Source organism: Canis lupus, chromosome 28 (genome assembly GCF_011100685.1).
Source record: "Canis lupus familiaris isolate Mischka breed German Shepherd chromosome 28, alternate assembly UU_Cfam_GSD_1.0, whole genome shotgun sequence".
Classification (NCBI taxonomy): domain Eukaryota; kingdom Metazoa; phylum Chordata; class Mammalia; order Carnivora; family Canidae; genus Canis; species Canis lupus.
In genome coordinates this window covers 13,300,662-13,320,949 of record NC_049249.1, presented here as the reverse complement: position 1 = coordinate 13,320,949, position 20,288 = coordinate 13,300,662, and the positions used below count along the sequence as shown (strand labels likewise).

The 20,288-nt window shown below is 45.9% G+C and overlaps 1 protein-coding gene across 1 annotated transcript; it reads right to left on the bottom strand.

The window, feature by feature from the left end:
• Window positions 1-3,713: 3,713 nt before the first annotated feature.
• On the bottom strand, window positions 3,714-20,056 carry SCD (stearoyl-CoA desaturase). The gene is made up of 6 exons (XM_038578528.1): window positions 19,633-20,056; window positions 18,855-19,140; window positions 14,442-14,572; window positions 12,370-12,575; window positions 10,687-10,919; window positions 3,714-7,784 (listed from the first exon to the last, which is right to left on the bottom strand). Exons 1-6 carry the CDS (start codon window positions 19,657-19,659, stop codon window positions 7,585-7,587), a joined length of 1,083 nt encoding a protein of 360 aa, XP_038434456.1. The 5' UTR covers window positions 19,660-20,056; the 3' UTR covers window positions 3,714-7,584.
• Window positions 20,057-20,288: the final 232 nt, after the last annotated feature.

Genomic DNA, 20,288 nt, shown 5'->3' with positions numbered 1-20,288 from the left:
TTTATAATTAATGGTAAAAACATTAAAACAGAACTTTTTCTCATACTTTTTTTATTGAGATATAATCATAGACCATAAAAATTGCCCTTTAAGGGTATGATTCAGTGGTTTTTAGCATATCCATAGAGTTGTGCAACCACCATCACAACCTAACTTTAGATCATTTCATCATTCCCCCCCCACCAAAACCTATGCCTCATTTCTACCCTTAACCCCTGGCAACCACCAGTCTGTTTCTGTTTCTGGATTTGCCTGTGCTGCATTTCACATAAATGGAACCATATAGTACATGGTCCTTTGTGTCTGGCTTCTTTCCCTTAGAATAATGTTGTCAAGGTTTACTCATGTTGTAGAGGCATCAGTAATTCGTGTGTGTGTGTGTGTGTGTGTGTGTGTGTGTGTCCGAATCCTATCCTATAAAATGGCTATGCCACATTGTGCTCATTCATCTCTTGATGGACATTTGGATTGTTTCTACTTTTTAGCTATCGTATAGTATATAATGTTGCCATGAACTTTCATGTACAAGTTTTTGTGTGGGCATCTTTTCAATTTTTGGGGGTATATAACTAAGCATAAAATTGCTGGATCATACGGTGACTATGTTTTATTTAACCTTCTGAGGAACTGCCAAATTGTTTTCTGAAGCAGCTGCATAATTTTAGATTCCCTTCCAGCAGTAAATGAGGGTTCCAGTTTCTCTACATCCTCATCAACACTTGGTATTAACTGTCTTTTTCATTATAGCCATCCTAGTGAGTGTGAATGGTATCCCATCGTGGTAATGATTGGCATTTCTTTGAGAGCTGATACTGAGCAGCTTTTCATGTGCTGATTGGTCATTTGTGTATCTTCTTTGGAGAAATGTCTGTTCAAATACTTTGCTTATTTTAAAATCGGGTTGTCTTTTTATTGTTAAATTGTTCCTTTTTGTTTTGTTTTAAAGTAAGCTCTATACCCAATGTGGGGCTTAAACTCACAACCTGGAAATCAAGTCACATGTTCTACCTACTAAGCTAGCCAGGTGTTCCTGTAAGACTTCCTTTTATATTCTGGGTACTAGTCTCTTATCAGATATAGATTTGCAAATATTTCTTCTAATTCTGTGGACTGTCTTTTTTACTTTCTTGATAGTACCTTTTTTTTATTTTTAAATTTTGATCAAGTCCAATTTTTTTTTTCTTTTGTTGCTTAGGCTTTTGGTATTTTATCTAAGAAACCATTGCCTAAACCAAGGTAATAGAGATTTACACATTTGTTTTCTCTTAAGAGTCTTATAGTTTTGGCTCACCCATTTTGAGTTAATATTTATATATGATGTGAGGTAGTAGGCCAACCACATTCTTTTGCATGTGGATATTCAGGTGTCCCAATACCATTTGTTGAAAAAAACTATTCTTTCTTCATTGAAATTGTCTAAGTATTTTTGTCAAAGGTCAATTGACTATGAATATATAGGTATATTTCTATATTCTCAATTTTACTCCATTGATGTATATATCTCTCCTTATGCTGGTACTACATTGTCTTGATTATTGAGCCTCTGAAGTAATTTTGAAGTCAGTCCTCCAGCGTGTGCTTCTTTTTCAAGTTTGTTTGGACTATTCTGGGTCACTTGAATTTCCATATGAATTTTAGGATCAGCTTGCCAATTTCTGCTAAAAAAGGCAATTGGAATTTTGGTAAGAATTGCATTCAATCTGTAGATAAATTTGGGGAGTATTATCAACTTCCATCTTCCAATTCATGAACATGAAATTTCTTTCCATTTATTTAGATCTTTTTAAGCCTTTCTTTTTAAGATTATATTTTTAAGTAATTTTTACACTCAATATGGGGCTCGAACTCACAACCGTGAGATCAAGAGTCACATGCTCTACTGAGCCTGCCAGGCACCCCTTCTTTAATTTCTTTCAATGACATTTTGTAGTTAACAATGTACCATTCTTGTGGGCTTCTTTTGTTAGAATTATATCTATTTATCTTACTCCTTTTGATGCTATTATAAGTGGAATTCTTTTCTTCATTTATTATTCATTCCTAGTTTATAGAAATACAATTGATTTTTAGGTATGATCTTGTATTCTGCTACCTTGCTGAATTTATTAGCTAATAGTTTTTTCTGTATGGATTCTTTAGGATTTTCTTATACACCAAATCATGTCATTTGCATACAGAGATGGATTTACTTTTTCCTTTCCAATCTGGATGTCCTTTCTTTTTCTGCCCTGGCATATGCTTTTAGGGACAGACTATCTTGGTTCTTCCTTTAGGGAAGAGAGAAAACTTGGTGGCCACTGGGCATCAGAAATCTTATCTCTATGCTCTTCTCCATTATCTTAAATTATTTCATCCTGTCCCATGGTTAAACCTTGGTTATTATATAGAGTCTTAACCTCTTTATTCATCCCCACACAAAACATGTCAAGAAGAAAGAGTTCATTACCTTGCCCCTGGGAGCTCTCATTTTACAACTCACCCTTATAGGTAAGTTCATTATATATTCCTTTTCTCTCAATCTTGAATTCAACTGAACATACTGATCAAGCTCTAAGAACTCTCCCCTTTCCCCTTCTTAGAACTTTTGCAGATAGGAATCAGAAGACTGCCACAGGGTGAATTAGCAAATATACAAAATACAGACTGCCTGGAGGAAGCAGAGAAGCATGTTTAATTAGGACAGCCAGGTAGCAGAGAGGAAGAAAGGAAAAGAAAACAGCAGAGTTCAGTAAGGACAAATTGTTTAGATTGGATGCCAGTTAATCAGAAAAAAAGCTGATACTTAGAAGGAACAGTATATTTATAGAGTAACTGAAACAATAGTCCTGCCTGAACATTTTAAACAACATAGAGGGAGAGGGGTGGAAAGCCAGATACTGGTGAAGAGAAGTTCTTATATAACTCGAGTTATATACATAAAGGTCTGAAATGGCGTCAATGACATAGACTTGATTTTGCATGCTCAGAACTACTCTGAATCTTGCTTCTTGTCCAAGGTGAGGGCAACCTACATTAGCAAGCAAGGGGAGCTGGTTCTCTGGAACTCTTAAGAGGTCTGGGTATGGTCAAGGTAGTTCCTACTGGGAAGATGGAGCTTCTTCAAACTGTAAAATGTCCACATTCTCTTTTCTACCTGGTGATTCTCAGGTAAGTGGTAAAGGCTAAAGGCTTTCCCACTTTAGGATCAGGGGGCCCTCTTTTTTGTGGGAATTTATAAACCTTCCCTTGGATTGTTTTTTCCTCTCTTCCTGCTGCTGTTAATCAGCATTTTCAGGAAGCCACTTAATTCCCCCATTTCTTCACATTTCTTTGGATGAATAACCTGGACTGCCCAGCCTGGATTGCAAGGCAGAGATTTGCTTTCCCAGAGAGTGCCTCTCCTGCTGTTCTCTTCCTCTCTGTCTTGGGTCCATGTGACCATGTGACACACCAGACACCTGGCATTTCCCCAGGGCCAAAGTGCCAACTGGTGTAAATGTGTTGGACTTAATGGCAGCAGACTCCTGATTTCCTGCTGCCAAGGCTGCGTTTAACCTAAAGTTACCCTTAGGAAGGGCAGGGCGGGTTACTGGGGTATGAGTCAACTAGTGTAGCATCTACTTCTTTTTTATCCTTAAAGGTACAGGAACAGGGCATCAACAGTGTGGCAGATCATAGAGATAAGTTCCAGGAAATTTTGAATCGCAGCCAAAAATCACCCAGACACAGTGCAATCAGATTCACTTCACTTTTATTATGAACAAACACAATTTCAGATCAGTACAACTAAGCTTCAGAGTTGATATTAATAGAAATTATTCCAAAATTATTCTTAGGTCACAAATAACTACTATCCCACATAAAAGGGAAAAAATCCCACCCAATTAAGGAAAAGGTATCCTGTGTATTGTTTCCATGGCAATGAGTTTATGCATTCTCAAATTTTGTCTGGCTAGTTATCCACCACTTATCCAATGGATTTATCCAATCTCTCAGAGAGAATATCGATTAATGATAGGACACGTGGTTTACGGTGGACATAAGTTCACGGTGGATACTGCTACTATAAAAATACTCAGGACTTAAAAGAATTCCTCTGCTGAAGGATCCCAAAATGCTTTATAAAAAGCATTAGTCACGCCTCAAAACTGCCCTTTGAGGTAGGTCAGTATTATTATCCCATTTTAACAGAAGGAAAACTGAGGCACATTATAGTTAAGTGACTTGCCCAGGGTCACACAGCAAGTCAGTGGCACAGTGGTAGGGGAGGCCCTGGCCTTAACCACCCACGTAACATTGACATCTTGCTTTTGTTAACCTTTCACACTGACCCATTTGAGCTATACTTACAGAGAATACACTCAGGATACTAGCAAACCAAGGAGAGAAAGTTTCCATTTTAAATGCTACACCATCTTTTAACCTAAAAAGAATTATAAATCAAATACATTCAAATTACTTCCACCCTCCATCAAATGTGGGCACTTAAGAAAAACAGCCCTAAAAAAAAAGCCCAGAAGGAAATCTTGTGAATAGCTATACTGATAATTCTCCAGCCAGGCCCCCTTTTCTACCAACCACTTCTGTAGGGTCGCAGGTGCAAAGGAACTCCACAGGGGGAGCGAGGAGGGAGCGGAAGTAGGCTCATATACAACACTGATTAGAACAGATGTAAGGCACCCAAATAAGTTGTCAGCATACCCACGAAGTGAGGACTGTTAGAAATTCAGACTTGAGTTTCTGGATCATTAATGTGTCAATTGAACTCAGCTTTAGAATCTTGAAATAAGTGTTCCTTACTCAGTAGACACCCCTCCACCTCCACATTGTCATAGTCATAGGAGCCCTCAGCCTGAGGCCCTTGTCCGGTCTTGTGAAGGGTCATGGTATGGGTCAGATCCCTGGGACGTGATTAGAATAGAAAGATAAGCTTGTTTTTGGTCCAAAATTAGAAAGCAGGCATCTGCTAACCTGTGGAATTAAAACTACCCAACAGGGATCTCCAAGAGATAGGTACACAAGTCAGCAGATCTACACTACGCCGTGATCTTCCATTAGATTTGTTTCTACTGAGAGGAACAGCTCAAAAGACAAGGATGCCTTTAGTCCAGGGAACCCCTGTAGCCTCTGTCTATTCAATTAATACAGGGAAGAAAGGCCTTCTTTCTTTCCACTATTCCTCAACAATGCACAGGACATTTGGTATTGTAGATTTCCAATCTTTCATAGAGTAAAGCCAGGCCTTTGCATTGATGACTGAGGTACAGGGACATGAGTAGTCCAAGGTTCTCAAAACACTGGTGCTTTTTTTTCAGACCTCTTCTACACTACCATTTGCCCTAGGCTAGGTGGTGGGGAATGCTGGTTAGTTTGCCAAACAGAGATGCTGTTCAGCAAAGTTCATGGCATCTCAGATCCCAAGTCTCGGCTTCGTAATACACCCTGGCTCCAGGGAACAGGGCCTCCTTTTGCATGAGGCACTTTGGGACTTTCCTTTGCTTCTTGTGCTTCCCAGTGAAGACTAGGCTCCCTCCTACTTCTACAAGCATTGCACTGTCCGCTGGGAGCACGGACTAGGGCTGGGCAGGCTTACTGAGCAAGCAGGGGGCATCTAGCATACTCTCATGTTGTGATCCAGACAGAGGAGGTTAAAAACAAACCGTTTTTTGCTCCGTGGCTGGCTCACTGGCACAACACGAGCATGTGGCCTGGCTGTGCCTCCTGAGAGAGAGAGTGCCTGAGCCAGGGATGTTTCTAGTAACGTTTGCCAGCCTCATCTTGAGTCATCAGTGTGGCAGGGGCGCACAGGGGTGTAGGTGGAGAGACTCTGGAGGCCAAGTGAAAGTGGCAGCTAACTCAACTTTATAAAGAGAAACAGTGGTTCAGTGACCCTGAGCATTCTGTCTGCAGGAGAGGGAGCTGCCCGGTGGGCAATAATCATCACTGCCTCGGAATACATACAAAGCAGGCTTCCTGTCCAGAGAGAGAAGAACACATCAGGGAGGAAGGAGATAGAACCGGTAGGAGAAAATGGACGGAAAGGGTAGAGCCAGGAATCAAAAACCACAGTAGTTAGATTCCTACCTCGCCCCCGCCCCAGGCAGTCCTATACTTTAGGTGAAAAGTTAGCAGAGAAGGAATGGGAGAAATGGTTCAGCACTGCGGGGAGAAGCCTTCTAGTTTTTACTCATCCCAAGGAGAAATGGAATTAATGAATGAACTGAACATTTACTTGCTTGTATAACCAGCTTCCAAATCAGGACACCCATTGACTTTCTTAGTAACCCTCTGAATCCTCTGGCAATGTGTTCTCAGAGCCCTTCTTTTATAAAGTTTTCTCTTAGGAATTGCCAACAGACCCTGCCCCTGAACTCTCCATCTCCTGTCCAGCAGTGAGAGGAAAGTAGACAACCCACCTAATTTCTCCTCTTCTCCAGAGGGAAATACCCTAAGTGAATTACTTTAATGTTCCAAGCAGAGTGAATGTATATTATTTTTATGTCGGACCCAACTCCACTTCTTAAAATCCTTCCTTTTTTGGAAGACAGCCATGCTCACCACTATGCCACAAACATGTTCCTTTTTTGGATGTCTGGAAATGCTTCAGCCACGTTATTACTATGATGGAGCTGACCAATGTCCCGAAGATGGCAGAGCAGAAAGATGAAAGAATTTTGATGATTCCATGATCTGCTAGATTCACCAATTCTGGAAACAACCAACCTCAAGATTTCTTGTAATATGGAATAAGAAATCTTCCTGTTATTTAAAAAAAAAAAAATCCTTCCCCAGCAAAGACCACTTTGACTACAAACTAAATGCTTCTTCTTTATCCCCAACCTAAACTACATTGGGACATTGAGATTTGCTTTTGTAATCTAGCATTGCCAGGCTCTATGGCCATTCCCTAGTCAGAGTCAGGAGAGAAAGGAGGCATGCTGTCTGATGGGGCTTGAGGTCCTCACTAGGCACCAACTGTGTGTCCAATCACAGCCTGAACTTCTGCCTTGTTTCCCATCTCACCCCATCTTTACTTCTCAATCATACCATGCACGCTCTCTCCCCTGACAGTTTACCTGCTTTAGAAGCTTTGTGCCAAATAAAGTTATTTTCCACTCCAACTCACAAAAGCCTGAGTTGAAGATCATTAACAGGGGCCTTCCCAGAAGATTTTATCATACCTCTAGCATGAGCCACCCACCCTAAAGCTCAGGACAGCTCAAGGAAAGAGTTATGTGGGACAAAGACCATTAATTTTGGATTATAGAAAAGGTTGTCTAGGCTTTGGAAGCTGGACACCCACCACTGAATGACCAGCTGTTTGCCTGGGAGGCAATGAGCGAGGAGAGAAAGGAAGGTGATAAAAACAAAGCAAAGAAAAGGACAATGGACTAGGAGAGAGAGAAGATAAGAGAAGAAATAAGAATATCAGCTTAGCATCATGAAGGCAGAATTGTTGGCTTTCAATTTTAAAAGAATACTGTACTGGAATGGGTTAACATCATCATCTTTAGCATCCTGGTAGCATTATTCAGTAGTTAATAAACAGAACATTAAACTTCTGCCTGGCTGGCTTTTGGAAAAGGAACCCAAGGGACCCAAAACTCAGCCACTCTTGTAGCTTCCGTCTCCAGTTCTTTTAATCCTGGCCAAGATGGCAGCCTTGGATACTTTCTTCCGGTCGTAAGCCAGACCGAGGGCAGCCATGCAATCGATAAAGAAGGTGGTGAAGTTGATGTGCCAGCGGTACTCACTGGCAGAGTAGTCATAGGGAAAGGAGTGGTGGTAGTTGTGGAAGCCCTCCCCTGGAACAAAAAGCAAGGATAAAAGTTATGGAGCTACGCAGTGGGTTGCAGTCTTTTCAGTCTCGGCACGTTGGCACACTGATTACCTAGCAGAGGACCTCCAACCTAGCAGAAACTTGCTGCTGTTGAACGAACGAATGAATCTCTCTGAATCTCTATGACTCTGAGTCAGGTTGGTCCCCTGAGGCATCTTAAGAAATGACTGAGTAGACCTGGCCACCAAGCCTTTCTAGGAGCCTTTGTCAGAGGAGGACTGGCAATTTCTTCCAGAGGATAAGCTAACTACAGAGAAATTGCCAAGGCTGGGGATGGATTTCAGATAGGAAATTTCACTAAATATTGATCTGAAACCCTGAGGTCCGGGCAGGGAGAAGAGAGTCCAGAATAGAGGACTTTTGCCATGCTCCTTACTATGATGAGCAAAGGAGAACATCTTTTACCACTGCACTAGTACCACACCTAAGGGGGAACAATATGGACAGAACTGGATAGTAAGAACCCAAAGTCAGAAGGAAAAAAGCCCAGTGCAGGGTCCTGTATTTCCTCAGAAAGCTACTACTGGTTCAGAATGGACTGTTCCAGCTTCTAATTCTTTGAACTTTGACTCTGGTTGGGGGCGGGGGAGGCAAGAATGCTAATAAAACTGAATCTCAGGACGCCTGGATGGCTCAGCGGTTGGGCGCCTGCCTTCGGATCAGGGCATGATCCTGGAGTCCCAGGATTGAGTCGGGCTCCCTGTATGGGGCCTGCTTCCCCCCTCTGCTTGGGTCTCTGCCTCTCTCATAAATAAATAAATGAAATCTTAAAAAACAAAACAACAACAACAACAAAAAAAACCCAGAATCTCTGACAGAATAAGAAGTAAGAGGCTTAGCGATTCCCTCTAACCTCTGAGGTTCTGAGATGAGCAGCTCACTTTGCTGGACTGGGGGAAAACAAAGAAATCCTGGTCTCAAGAGAATTTCAGTAAGAGGTAAAACTTTAGAAACTCCACAGACAGTGAATTCTCCAACCCTTGGCAGGACTCTTCTTTCTGTATCATATTCAACAATTAACAATACAACAATTAACAATACCGACCCTTCAAAAGCCAGGAGAAAAGCTGGATTAAGAATAGCTCAAAGAAGAGCAGGGGGAACCCTTTGAAGATCAAAGAACCCCAGGAGAGTAGTAATGATATTAATAACAAGCAAGTGAAGGACGTCCTACAGAGTAAATGACACCATCCAGGGCAAGTCAAGGTATGTTCTCTCTCTGTGACACCTGATTATTCAGTGTGAACTGAGTAGGAGGTTGGGATAACCACAAGGCCAAAGGTACTGACAGGATTACTAATTTCCATAAGTGGCTTTGTACCAGGGCTTCATAGAAGCACTAACCAGGCCTCTACTTATCAGATTTAAACTACAATCAGATACACACAGAGCCAGAAGAGAAAAAAGAGGAAGGTCCACGGATGGAAGAAGGACAAGACTTTGCAACTGGGGCAGCAAGATAGAGTCCAATAAAGGCTCAAGGGAGGTCAGCTTTGGCAGAGAGAAAATGATCATGTGACCATGGGGCAGGGAACTTGAGAAGAAAAGATGGGAGTGGCAGAGAAACAAGCTCCAGGAGAATGAAGGTGGAGGTGATAAGGGAGATGACAGGGAGCACAGCTGAATGGTAACTGAGATGAAGGTGTTGGCAGCCTCTCAGTGCTGATGCTCACAAAGAGGCTGGAGTCCGGGAAGCTTGCTCTAGATCCCGTGGTGGCACAGGACAAATCTCATTCCAGAAACTTCCATGTCTCTGAAAATCTCACGTTGACAGAGTTGAGGAGATTGATTTCAAATGTGGTTCAAAGTAAGGACAGGCACAATGGGGGAAGGTGAGATGCATGAAGGTGTAAAGGAGAAAAAAAATGCCTTAGTCCAGATAGTAGAGATGATTGGGGTTGAAAGTCTAGAGGAAGATTTTAAAGAGAGAAAGTGAGTGTGAGGCCATGGTGTGCATAAACATGTGCAACAGTGAGGTTGCCTAGATATCCTGGATGACCACTGGCACTGATCACTGGTGAGGAAAGGCCATAGGGTCTGCTTAAGGAAAACAGATTCCAGGCCTTGGTCAAGGTCTATATTTAGTTGAAAACTGTGACAGAAAAAGAATGGAGACAGATGGCAAAAGCCTGTTGTCTTCAGCTCTGGCTAGTGGGACTGGAAAGATAGAAATAAATTCATCAAGAGTCAGCATTAGATCAGCGAAGCAGGTACTTGTGAGCAAAGTAATTGCTTTACTGGTGGTTCCCTAAGCCATTGTTGTGGGGAAGGGGGTGCTCCTTGCACAGAATAGAAGCAGGAGAGAGAAAAAGAAAGGACAAGAGATAAGACTGGTATGTGGCAGTTAAGGGCCACAAACAAGTGCTTGGTGGTGCCAATACGAATGACATCAAAGCACTTCTTTGGTCTCAGGACTCTGAGAACATGACTGTTTGCTGAACCCAAGAGTTGGATGCCTAATGGACTGTGCCACCCAGGTGCCCCTATATAGGGTATTTAAATATAAGATCCTAGGCTCACTGCCCACCCAGATGATCCTGTTGTTCCATTTATGCATTCCCTGCCCCACGCAAGACTTTCAGTCCAGCCCAGAAAGGACTGGAAAAAGGAACACCCAAAGGGGTTTATTATACATAGCATTTGCAAAGGTTCTGGAATCTATAATCAAATGCCCCGTTGTTTTTTACCCTTTCCTTTCTACATAAGACCTGTTGCCCAACTTTCTTATAATTTGTCCCCTAGTTTTGTAATGGAAAACCAGACAGAAAGAAGTCATAAAACAGGTTAATCTGGTTTTTCTGGCTCCTCGCCTAAAACCCTCACCAGCAGACCACCAGAAAGGGTCTCGCTGTGGTCTGTTGACTCACCTGCAGCTCCCAGGGAAACCAGGATATTCTCTCGGGGGCTAATATTCTTGTCGTAAGGGCGATATCCGTAGAGGTGGGCAGCACTGTTCACCAGCCATGTGGCATTGAGCACAATGGCGTAACGCAGGAGAGTAGCAACGCACACACTGTGTAGAAAAGTTTCACCCCAGAAATACCAGGGCACAAAGGTGGGCAGGATGAAGCACATCAACAGGATGCCAGGTTTGTAGTACCTACATCAAGAGACCAGACTCCGTGTCAGGGTAGAAAGGACTCTTAGTCCCATCTGATTTTCCTCAGTCACTGGTGGGGCTATCTTTCCTTCTACTCAAGTACAGTGTGGCAGGAGACAGAGCCAGAGGGAATGGGGGTGGGAACCTTTGAAGAATGTCCCAGTCTTTAGAAAATGAGGTAACATGGGGTTAACTGATTTTTCTAGGATCACACAGGTAGGAACTGGTGGAGCAAGGATTAGAAGGCTTGTCTCCAGCCTCTGAATCCATTGTTCTTTCTGACTATAGCATAATACCACCTTGGTGAAACAGGTGAGGTCCAAATTATCAACTTATAACCCAAGTCCTCCTTCGCAGGCTTTTTTTCCATTCTGCCTTTAGGTTCCTTTCTCTTTCCCGTTCATGTTTTTTGCAGAGTCTAGGTTTTGTGCCTTGCCTCTATGTTCCACCAGCCACCCCAAAATCATTCTTCTCCTTCCTCAGAGAGGCACAGAGTGTCCTTGATGCGCGCAGACCCTCTGGAGGCCCTACACCATTCTTCACTGTCTCAAATGTAGACTGTGCCATTGACATTCCTAGGGAACGGATTTCCTGCTTTTCTTCAACAGCCAAGTCTTATACTCATATCATTAGTATTCTCTGCATCAAACTTTCCATTCCTGCTGCTGCTTCCCAAGCACAAATCCCCATTAGCTCCTATCTACCTTGTGGCCCTGCTTCTCACCTCTTTGGCTCCATTTCTCTCAACCATCCCGAGAGTGACCTTTCTAAAGCACACCTTCCTGCTCAAAAAACTTGTAATGGTTTCCTGTTGCCTAGTGAATTAAAACCTAAATCTGCTATTAAGCCTCTGTAGGAATAGCATCAACCTCTTTCTGGCCTTACTTCGACCACACCCTATGCTTCAAGCAAAAGGCCTTTATTGTTGGAACATGCTTTCATGCTCATTCTGTTATGTTTGTATGTTCCCTCCCCATACACACCTGTGAGAATCTCTATCCATCAGTGGATTCCAAAGCTACCTTCTTCATAAACCCTTCCCCAATGTTCCCTCACCACATAATCTCTTTCCTTTGTGCCTCTCGTTGGCATAGAAAATATGTTGCCACGTGTCATAGTTATTCAGGTCCTTAGTTTTCCCTCTGCTTCCCAATAGGCTACAGGCTCCTTGAAGGTAAGGACTGTGACACAATCATCTTTGTATCTGCGACTGTCCCTAAGTCAATAAGTATTTATTGGATTTAAATTGGTTTAATTCAGAGAGCTCTGAGAGAAAGAAAGAACAATAGTCCATAACCATGGGCATGTTGGCTACTAAATGTTAGGGTTTTAAACTTAATTTGGAACATACAAACCCAGTAAATTCCTCAGCTTAGGTTTATAAGCTCTAGGAGAAAAAAGGGGGTTCCCCAAACACTTAGATGCTCAGCTCCATTATCGCTTCACTCACCTTCTCTGGAACATCACCAGCTTCTCAGCTTTTAGGTCAGACAAGTCTAGCAAACCACCCTTCTCTTTGACGGCTGGGTGTTTGCGTACAAGCAGCCAACCCACGTGAGAGAAGAAAAAGCCACGCCGGGAATTGTGAGGATCAGCATCTGTTTCTGAAAACTTGTGGTGGGCACGGTGATCTCGGGCCCATTCATACACGTCATTCTGGAGGGACAGAGAAGATGAATGAAGGCCAGGGAAGAGGTACTCTCTTAGGGGAATTCCAATGGACAGGCAACTCTAAGGGCCCATGGCTCACAGCCTAACTCACAAAATACCCCCTCTATGCCCCCAACTTGCTACTGAAGCTTAAGTGGAAAAGCAATTTAAAGTCCCAGGGCCACACGAATAGGATTAGCTTCTTGAAGGTTATATGGTAGACAGAATGGAGGCAGATCATACAGAGCTCAGAGTTTCATTAGAAAAGCACGCTGCAATTCTTCAAGAAAATACATTGGAAAAGGTTCACACCCTGGGGTGCCAAACCCTGGGCATGGAGAACATGAGGCAGGCAGCCTTGCATCCCAGGTTCTGGTTGATGGGTAAAGCTGCAGGGAACTCCATTCTGATGCCTTGCATATAGATCATGGCCAGGTATAGAAATCCTGATCTTGACCACATTTCCAAATGACCTCTGGGCTCCTCTAGGATTCTTTTCATCCCTTAAAGAATGTGCTCAATCTCTTCCTTTTCCCCACATAAAGACAACATCAAGAGCCCTCTCAAGGTATGAAGTGCTGTGACAGAGAGGATTATGGGACTGTGGCAAGTACCTGGGACACTGCCATGAAGAAAGGGATCAACTTGGTTTCTTTTTCCTCTTGCTCCCAGCTAAGCCCCACACCACAGGCCATCTTTTGTCCATTGCTAGCCCTTAACAACTAGGAGTTCCCTTCTCCCAATTCTCGGCATTCTCTCCGCTATAAACTTTCTGCCTCAACAAACCTCAATACATGGGGCGCCTGGGTGTCAGTCTGTTAAGTGTCTGTCTTCGGCTCAGGCCATGATTCCAGGGTCCTGGGATGGAGCCCTGCATCGGGCTCCCTGCTCAGCGGGAAGCCTGCTCTCCCTCTCCCCCTCCCCTCTCCCCCACTCCTGCTCTCTCTTGCTATCTGTCTCTCTCAAATTAATTAAGTAATTTAAACAACAACAACAAAACCAAAAAAAAAAAAACAAAAAAACTCAATACTTGATTTAGCCAGCCTGGCAGCCTGAAACAGGACCATAATGTTGGTCTACCTAACTTCTCAGTGACACAATTTCCTCATCTGTAAAATGGGGGTAATAGTACCTACCTTCTAAGATTGTTGTGACGATCTTTTTTTTTTTTTAAAGATTTTATTTATTTATTCATGAGAGACACAGAGATAGAGAGAGGCAGAGACACAGGCAGAGGGAGAAGTAGGCTCCATGCAGGGAGCCCAATGTGGAACTCAATCCCGGGACTCTAGGACCACGCCCTGGGCTGAAGGCAGATGCTCAACCACTGAGCCACCCAGGTGTCCCTGTGGTGAGGATCTAATGAGGTAGTTTATGTCAAGGGCTTAAAATACTCAGGCACATAGTGCTATAGGGCTATATCATTTGCTCTGATATCTGAGAACACAGAGTTCAAGAGTCTATGAAACATCAACTCCAATCCCACTGTGGGGGAATCCTAACTAAGCTTTTCACCTAAAATAGTGAACTTAGTGTCCCGTGTCTGCCCAGGAAACCAGGGTCAGTTCCTGGCTTAGGCACCGTGGCCCATGATGATAAAGGACCACAACGGCCAAGACTGCGAGATAACAGAGGGATGTTAGGATCAAAACCCATCCCGTGACATCAACACTATTGCCTATGTATCTCCTACTGCCCCCTTCCAGAGTGGACTTAGGGCCTGGGCCTGTACTTGACGTGACAGTAAGGGGGGAGAAAAGCGAAATGTTGCCCACTGTGGCTCCCCTCCAGATGCTGAGCTTCTTTCTCCATCCCGCCCCTGGAGCATCAGAAGAGCAGAGAGAGAAGAGCTGGGCAGAGCCAGCTTCTCACCTGGAATGCCATCGTGTTGGCAATGATCAGGAAAAGCCTCAGGGGCAGCCGAGCTTTGTAGGTGCGGTGACTCCACAGCCGATGAGCCCCTGCTGTGATGCCCACAGCGCTGATCAGATAGTAGGAGAACACTGCCAGGAGAAGTCAGTGCAGGTAGTTACTCATATGGGAAGGCATTCACGTGATATTTTCCTGTCCAAGTCTGTGTGTTCTTTAGGTTCTGAGTGAGGCTTGCTTTCACCCTGAACTCCAGAGATGTCTTGGTCTCCTCCATCCCTTTGCTTCTACCACCTAAAAAATACCATCACCTCCCACCCTCTGGAATTAGCTGAGTAACAGGCACTTCAGAAAGGCCGAACAGAGAAGAGGGCATTTTTCACCCAGCGACTTGTCATTCTCCGTCTTGAGGGACCTCATCCCAGGTCCTGTCTCCTCTGACCTTCAGCGAACCTCTTCCAAAGTTTTAAGGACCACAGACCACTCTTGAAAAGCTTAGTACCCAGCAGCACAGGTAGTATTAAAAGATTTGAAAGCTAGTCCGGTCTGAGCACTGGCCAATTCAAGGGACCCTGGGCTCTTCGGGACACTCACAGGCTTCTGAACAATGGCTATTTACCAACTAGTCTGAAAGTATTTAAATATTTTAGCAGGCAGTATGGCCCACGTGGGGGGGAAATCTGCCCTGTACATAAGTTGTATCTGTGTGGTATCTTAAGCTTTGCCAAGGATTCTGTTCTGTCTTTCTGATTCATGGGATACCTTGAATGGGGTTTAGCGTCTTTACTTTGCAGTTGAAGAAATACATGCCAAGCGGTTGAAGGGTTTATCTGTGGTCACGTGGCTAGTAAGAAATGGAGCCATGATTTGAAACCAAGTCTTCTGTCAATAAACACTTTGTGTTCTAACTATCCCAACCACCTCCCCAAGATCCGCACATGGTTCCCATGTCTCTCCTTTGCCACATGACTTGGTCAGCCTATACTCCCTCTGGCAAGGCTAATTCTAGGTAGTGGTGGGATATTCTCTTACATTTTCGGTAGAACACCCCAACACTGTCCTGCCTCACCTTCCTGGAAGTCTGAAGGATATAATCTCTAGATCATGTACTCTAACTGGGAAGTGGGTTTCTGGGTACACCCATCTTGCTCTGCTGGCTCTAGCAGGCAGGGGCTGAGGCCTTGGTGGAGCTGTAACTGTTGACAATGTTTCATTCCTAGGGAAGCAGCTAGAAACAATGGATCCTCAGTGGCCACAGAACTTAGTTGCAGTTGGAGACACTGCACATTGTAACAAATTGTTCTGTGTTCTTCTCCAGCCATAGATACTAGTTTCCTAAACAACCAACCCCTCCTCCCGCCCCTCCCACTCCTCCCACCCCTGAACCCTATTTCCTCCACACTCCCCTATTCCTCCTACAGGATCCAGAAGAGAGCCATGGAGCCAGAGTTTGTCCCTGTGAAAGTTCTACCCATGTTCCCTCTGAGCTTGGATTAGAGCCTCAGGTGATTTGCTAACCTTAAGCCATGTGGTGACTTCTTTCCAGATATAGTATCTACCTGTATCCACACTTGGAAAAATGACAGTTGAGCCACAGGCCACCAATCACCAAGGAGGAAGAAAAATAGCTTTGGGCTTGGTTCTCAGAACCAAGGAAGCTACTGGGTTGTTTCATGCCACAGAGGGCCCTGGCAAGTTGACTCAGAAAGCACATAAGATCCTCATATTAACAGGGGCATTGGGAAAAGAGCCCATATACTCTGGTGCCTTTTTCTATCAGTATCTAACAGAAGACCTCAAGTCAGCTGGAGATCCACATCTCTATTAATGTTCAAATTGTCAGCCTAAATAAAGTCTCATAGTTTTGGCTCTAAGAAAGAGACTTAAGAAGTTTTATTCATTGGCCCTCAGTGTTGCCAGAGATCTCTCTTCAGCGCCCCCCCCCCCCCCAAGGGCTCTTCTGAGAGGCCCTCAAAATTGCTCATGGTCATGAGAAATACTGGAATCACAACCAGTTGCTAATGTAACACTCTCCTTAGGGATAAAACAAGAAGAGGTGAGGCCAAACTACTAAACTCTGAAGGTGGATCTCTGACCCTCTTCCATCCCACCATCCCACTTGTTCCTTAAGATGGAGAAGTTCTGATTTCCCTTTATCCAGCTGGTTCTTCGGTCAACTAAGTCATCCACCATGTGGCCCACGGCCAGGAAAAAAAAGTCACCATCCAGTTCCCATGTGCTATGTTTCTCTGTCCAAAAGCATGGTACACACCTATGGGCATAGCACCAAAAAGGTAGTAGGCGAAGCCTGGGTTTGGGGTTCGTACTCTGCCCCCTCCACCAGCAGCAAAGGGTGAGGAACTATGGGTGGCAGTCTGGCCAAACTCTGGGCTTAACAACGCCTACAGGGGTCCTGAGGCTGGAAGGGGCTTGTGGGTGACAAAAGGGGTGGAGAGAGGAATCCAGTCTCCTTGGGGGATCCTTATCCCTGCTCTGAGACCTCTCCCACCTCTCCTGCTACAGCTAAAGTTCTGCTGGCTTCTCAGAGGGGGTGGAGAACACATCCCCCTCCCCTCCCACATATAAGAGCTCTTCCTAGGCCTGGCCAATCTTGGCAACGACACACATGTAACCTCAGGAGAACTATTTTCCCAATCCTAAGAAGGTACTGCTGTCCCAGTTTGTACCAGGAAAAATTGAGATCCCAAAGAGACAGGATCTACCCAGTTGCATTTCTCTGTGGCATCGAGAAGATTTTCCAAGACAAGGGTCCAGTGACCAGATCCTACCACCTTAGGTCAAAGAGGTCACCTGGGTGGCTCAAGCGGCTGAGCATTTGGCTCAGGTTGTGATCCTGGAATTCCAGGATCGAGTACCACATCGGGCTCTTGCATGGAGCCTGCTTCTCCCTCTGCCTATGTCTCTGCCTCTCTCTATGTCTCTCATGAATAAATAAATAAAATCTTAAAAACAAAACAAAAACAAAGAGGTCGTGCGGGAATCAGCTAACGCTTGGCCTACCAGCCTTTCGACACAACTATTCTCCAAGAGTGCAGCTGTCGGCAAGCACCCCATACCCAAAGCTGCTCTGGAAACCCTAAAGTTGTTTTTTGAAGGGGAATTCTGGCTCACTATCCTCAGAAAGTGGCAACGTGGAGCCCTCCCCCGCCCCCCGCCCCCCCCTCCCAGGGATGCTGGAGCTCCATGCCCTCCTTTTCCCCCTTCCCAAGTCAGGCATTTGGTGGCACAGATGAAAATGCCTGCAAAGCACATGTGTGTATCCAGGGGGCAGGGCTCTGCCATCAGCCCACACCCATGGATCCCTGAAAGAGCTGAGCTAAGGGCAGGTCAGGGACAAACCGGGAACTGTCTCTCTTACTGCAGCAGCCTGGAGGCTAGGGCTGCTCAGGGCTCTCTCCTCTGACCTGGCCTGGTGGTCCCTGGCAAGGGGGAAGACTTCAGGACATTAGGAGAGAGGGGCTGGAGCAGGCTAGATAAGAATATGAACTATTTCCTCCAGCTCATTTTAGTCTCGGAACATTCTCATTCGTTGGCGTGTCTAGTTCCCTGGAGACTTAATGGAGTCACAGGGCAACACATCTGTGTAACCTGGGTTATACAGGAGCCTTTCTCGTCTGTCTGTTTAACAAAGGAGCCGGCTGGGCCAAGGGCCAGGGCAAAATAATTTTGTGGATAACCCCTTCTCTGTTCCTCCCTCTTCTACTAACTCTTTCCCTGAGCAGTTTGTGGTGCTATGCTCTGACTGTGCTCAGTATATTCTCCCTAAGACTGCTGCTCTAGCCCCCCCACCGCACCCCGTTCCCTTGCCTCCCAGGTCTGGCCTCGATTCTTTTGTGGCTGGCAGGGCTGGGACAGACGGCCAAGCAAATGATTTGAAACAGAAATGCTCTTTCAGGGAAAGCTGACTCTCTGGCACAGGTCTACTCACTTCAAGGCCTGCAGCACATGGTCTCAGGGCTCCCTCCCCAACATCCATACTGAAGGACCCCAGAATTGTCATTCCTGCATCTCCATTCTTCCCCCCACCCCCTTCAGGCTCAATTCCCAGCCCAGCATTGTCAGGTCACCAAGAGACATGGCTGGGAAACCCTGGGCCAGGACAGGCTGTTGCCTCTGCTCCATGTAAGATCCCACCCTATTAAAGAAGTAGGGAGTACCCCCGGGGCTGGGTCAGAAGCACAAGGGAGGGCAGGCCAGGTGGCTCAGTGGTTTAGCGATGCCTTCGGCCCAGGGCATGATCCTGGAGTCCCAGGATTGAGTCCCACATCAGGCTCTCTGCATGGAGCCTGCTTCTCCTTCTGCCTGTGTCTCTGCCTCTCTCTGTGTCTCTCATGAATAAATAAAATATTTAAAAAAATAAAAGTAAAAAAAAAGAAGCACAAGGGAATCTCTTACCCCAGAGCCAGGTGTACGTCTTGCAGGTGGGAATCAGTGTGATCCCATACAGGGCTCCCACGTGCAGCAGAGACATAAGGATGATGTTTCTCCAGACATACTCAACCTTGGGCTTTGGTCTGCCCTCCGGATCCTTGTAGGTTGGGTCGTAGATGTCATCTTTGATTTCAGGGCGGATGTCTTCTTCCAAGTATAGGGAAGGCTTCTCCAACTTGCCTCCTCCATTCTGCAGGATCCTGGAGGGAGGCGCTGTGATGGTGGTGGTGGTTGTGTAGGAGCTAGAGATCTGGAGGGGAGACGAAGCAGAGTCAGGAAAGGGGAGAGCACGTGCAGCAGTCCCTGCCAATTCACTCTCTAATCACGCTGGGGGAAGGGTGGCATGTGGACACAGACCCTGCCCCCCAAGCCTTCCTTAACCGAGAGCCGGGTATCTCTGCTGGAAGGGAAGGAAGTCCCCGGAAACTAGGCGGGTAGGTTGCGAAGGGTGGTGCAATCTCAAGGTGAAGGCGCAGTATAGCAAGGAAGAGTAAAATACTCACACTCCTAAAAACACACAAAGGAAATCCCGCATGCACACGGACATAAAGTACGACCGGGTTTTTCTTTAAAGCTTAAGAAACAAAAGTTGAGGAATCAAGTGCTCAAATTACAATGCACACTCCCAACCAACTGAAGGCAGTGCAACTCGCAAAAGATGGCTAACAGTCCGAGGTCGCAACGCTCTCGTCCCCCCAGCGCCCGCGAAGCCGCGGTCTGGGGGGAACTGCTTGGAGCTCACCTCCTCCTGCAGCAAGTGGGCCGGCATCTGGGCTCTCCGAGGCGGGGATCACCTTCCCGCGGCTGAGACTGCACAGCGGAGTCCGGGACAGCCCGCCCGCGGAGTAGACTTCGGTTCCCGAGCCCGCTTCTGCGCGGTGACCCGCGGCGCCGCTCTCGGAACCTTCCCTGCGCCGCGCGTGCCGGCTCGGTGTCGGGATCCGATCCGCCGTGCCCGGACCTGCCCAGGCTGGGGATTTAAAGGCTAGAGCTGGCAGTGGGTGACCGAGTCCCCTATTTCCTCAGACCCCTTTTATTCGCTGCCAACAAGGGGCAAAGTGCGCGGAGTTGCTCGCCGTGGGAGACCAGCCTGGGCGGGAGAGGGGAGGAGACAGAGCCGAGGCGTGCGGCGGGCTGCGGACGCGAAAACAGGATGCTGCAGACACCCCGCGGCTCCGCGGCCGCAGCCCCAGCCCCTGCCCCTGGGGAAATGCTAATGGGCTCCTGTAGAATCTGGCGCCTCATTGGCCGAAGGGAATTTGGTGCCACCTCGTCCAGCCCTTGCCATTGGCTCGGCGCAATCTGCTGTTCCCTCAGCCGCGAGCTGCTCGCTCCCCCTCCCCTCTCTTTCTCCGTCTCCGCTCGGCTTCCACCGGCCGCTGGGCCTGTGCCCGGCAT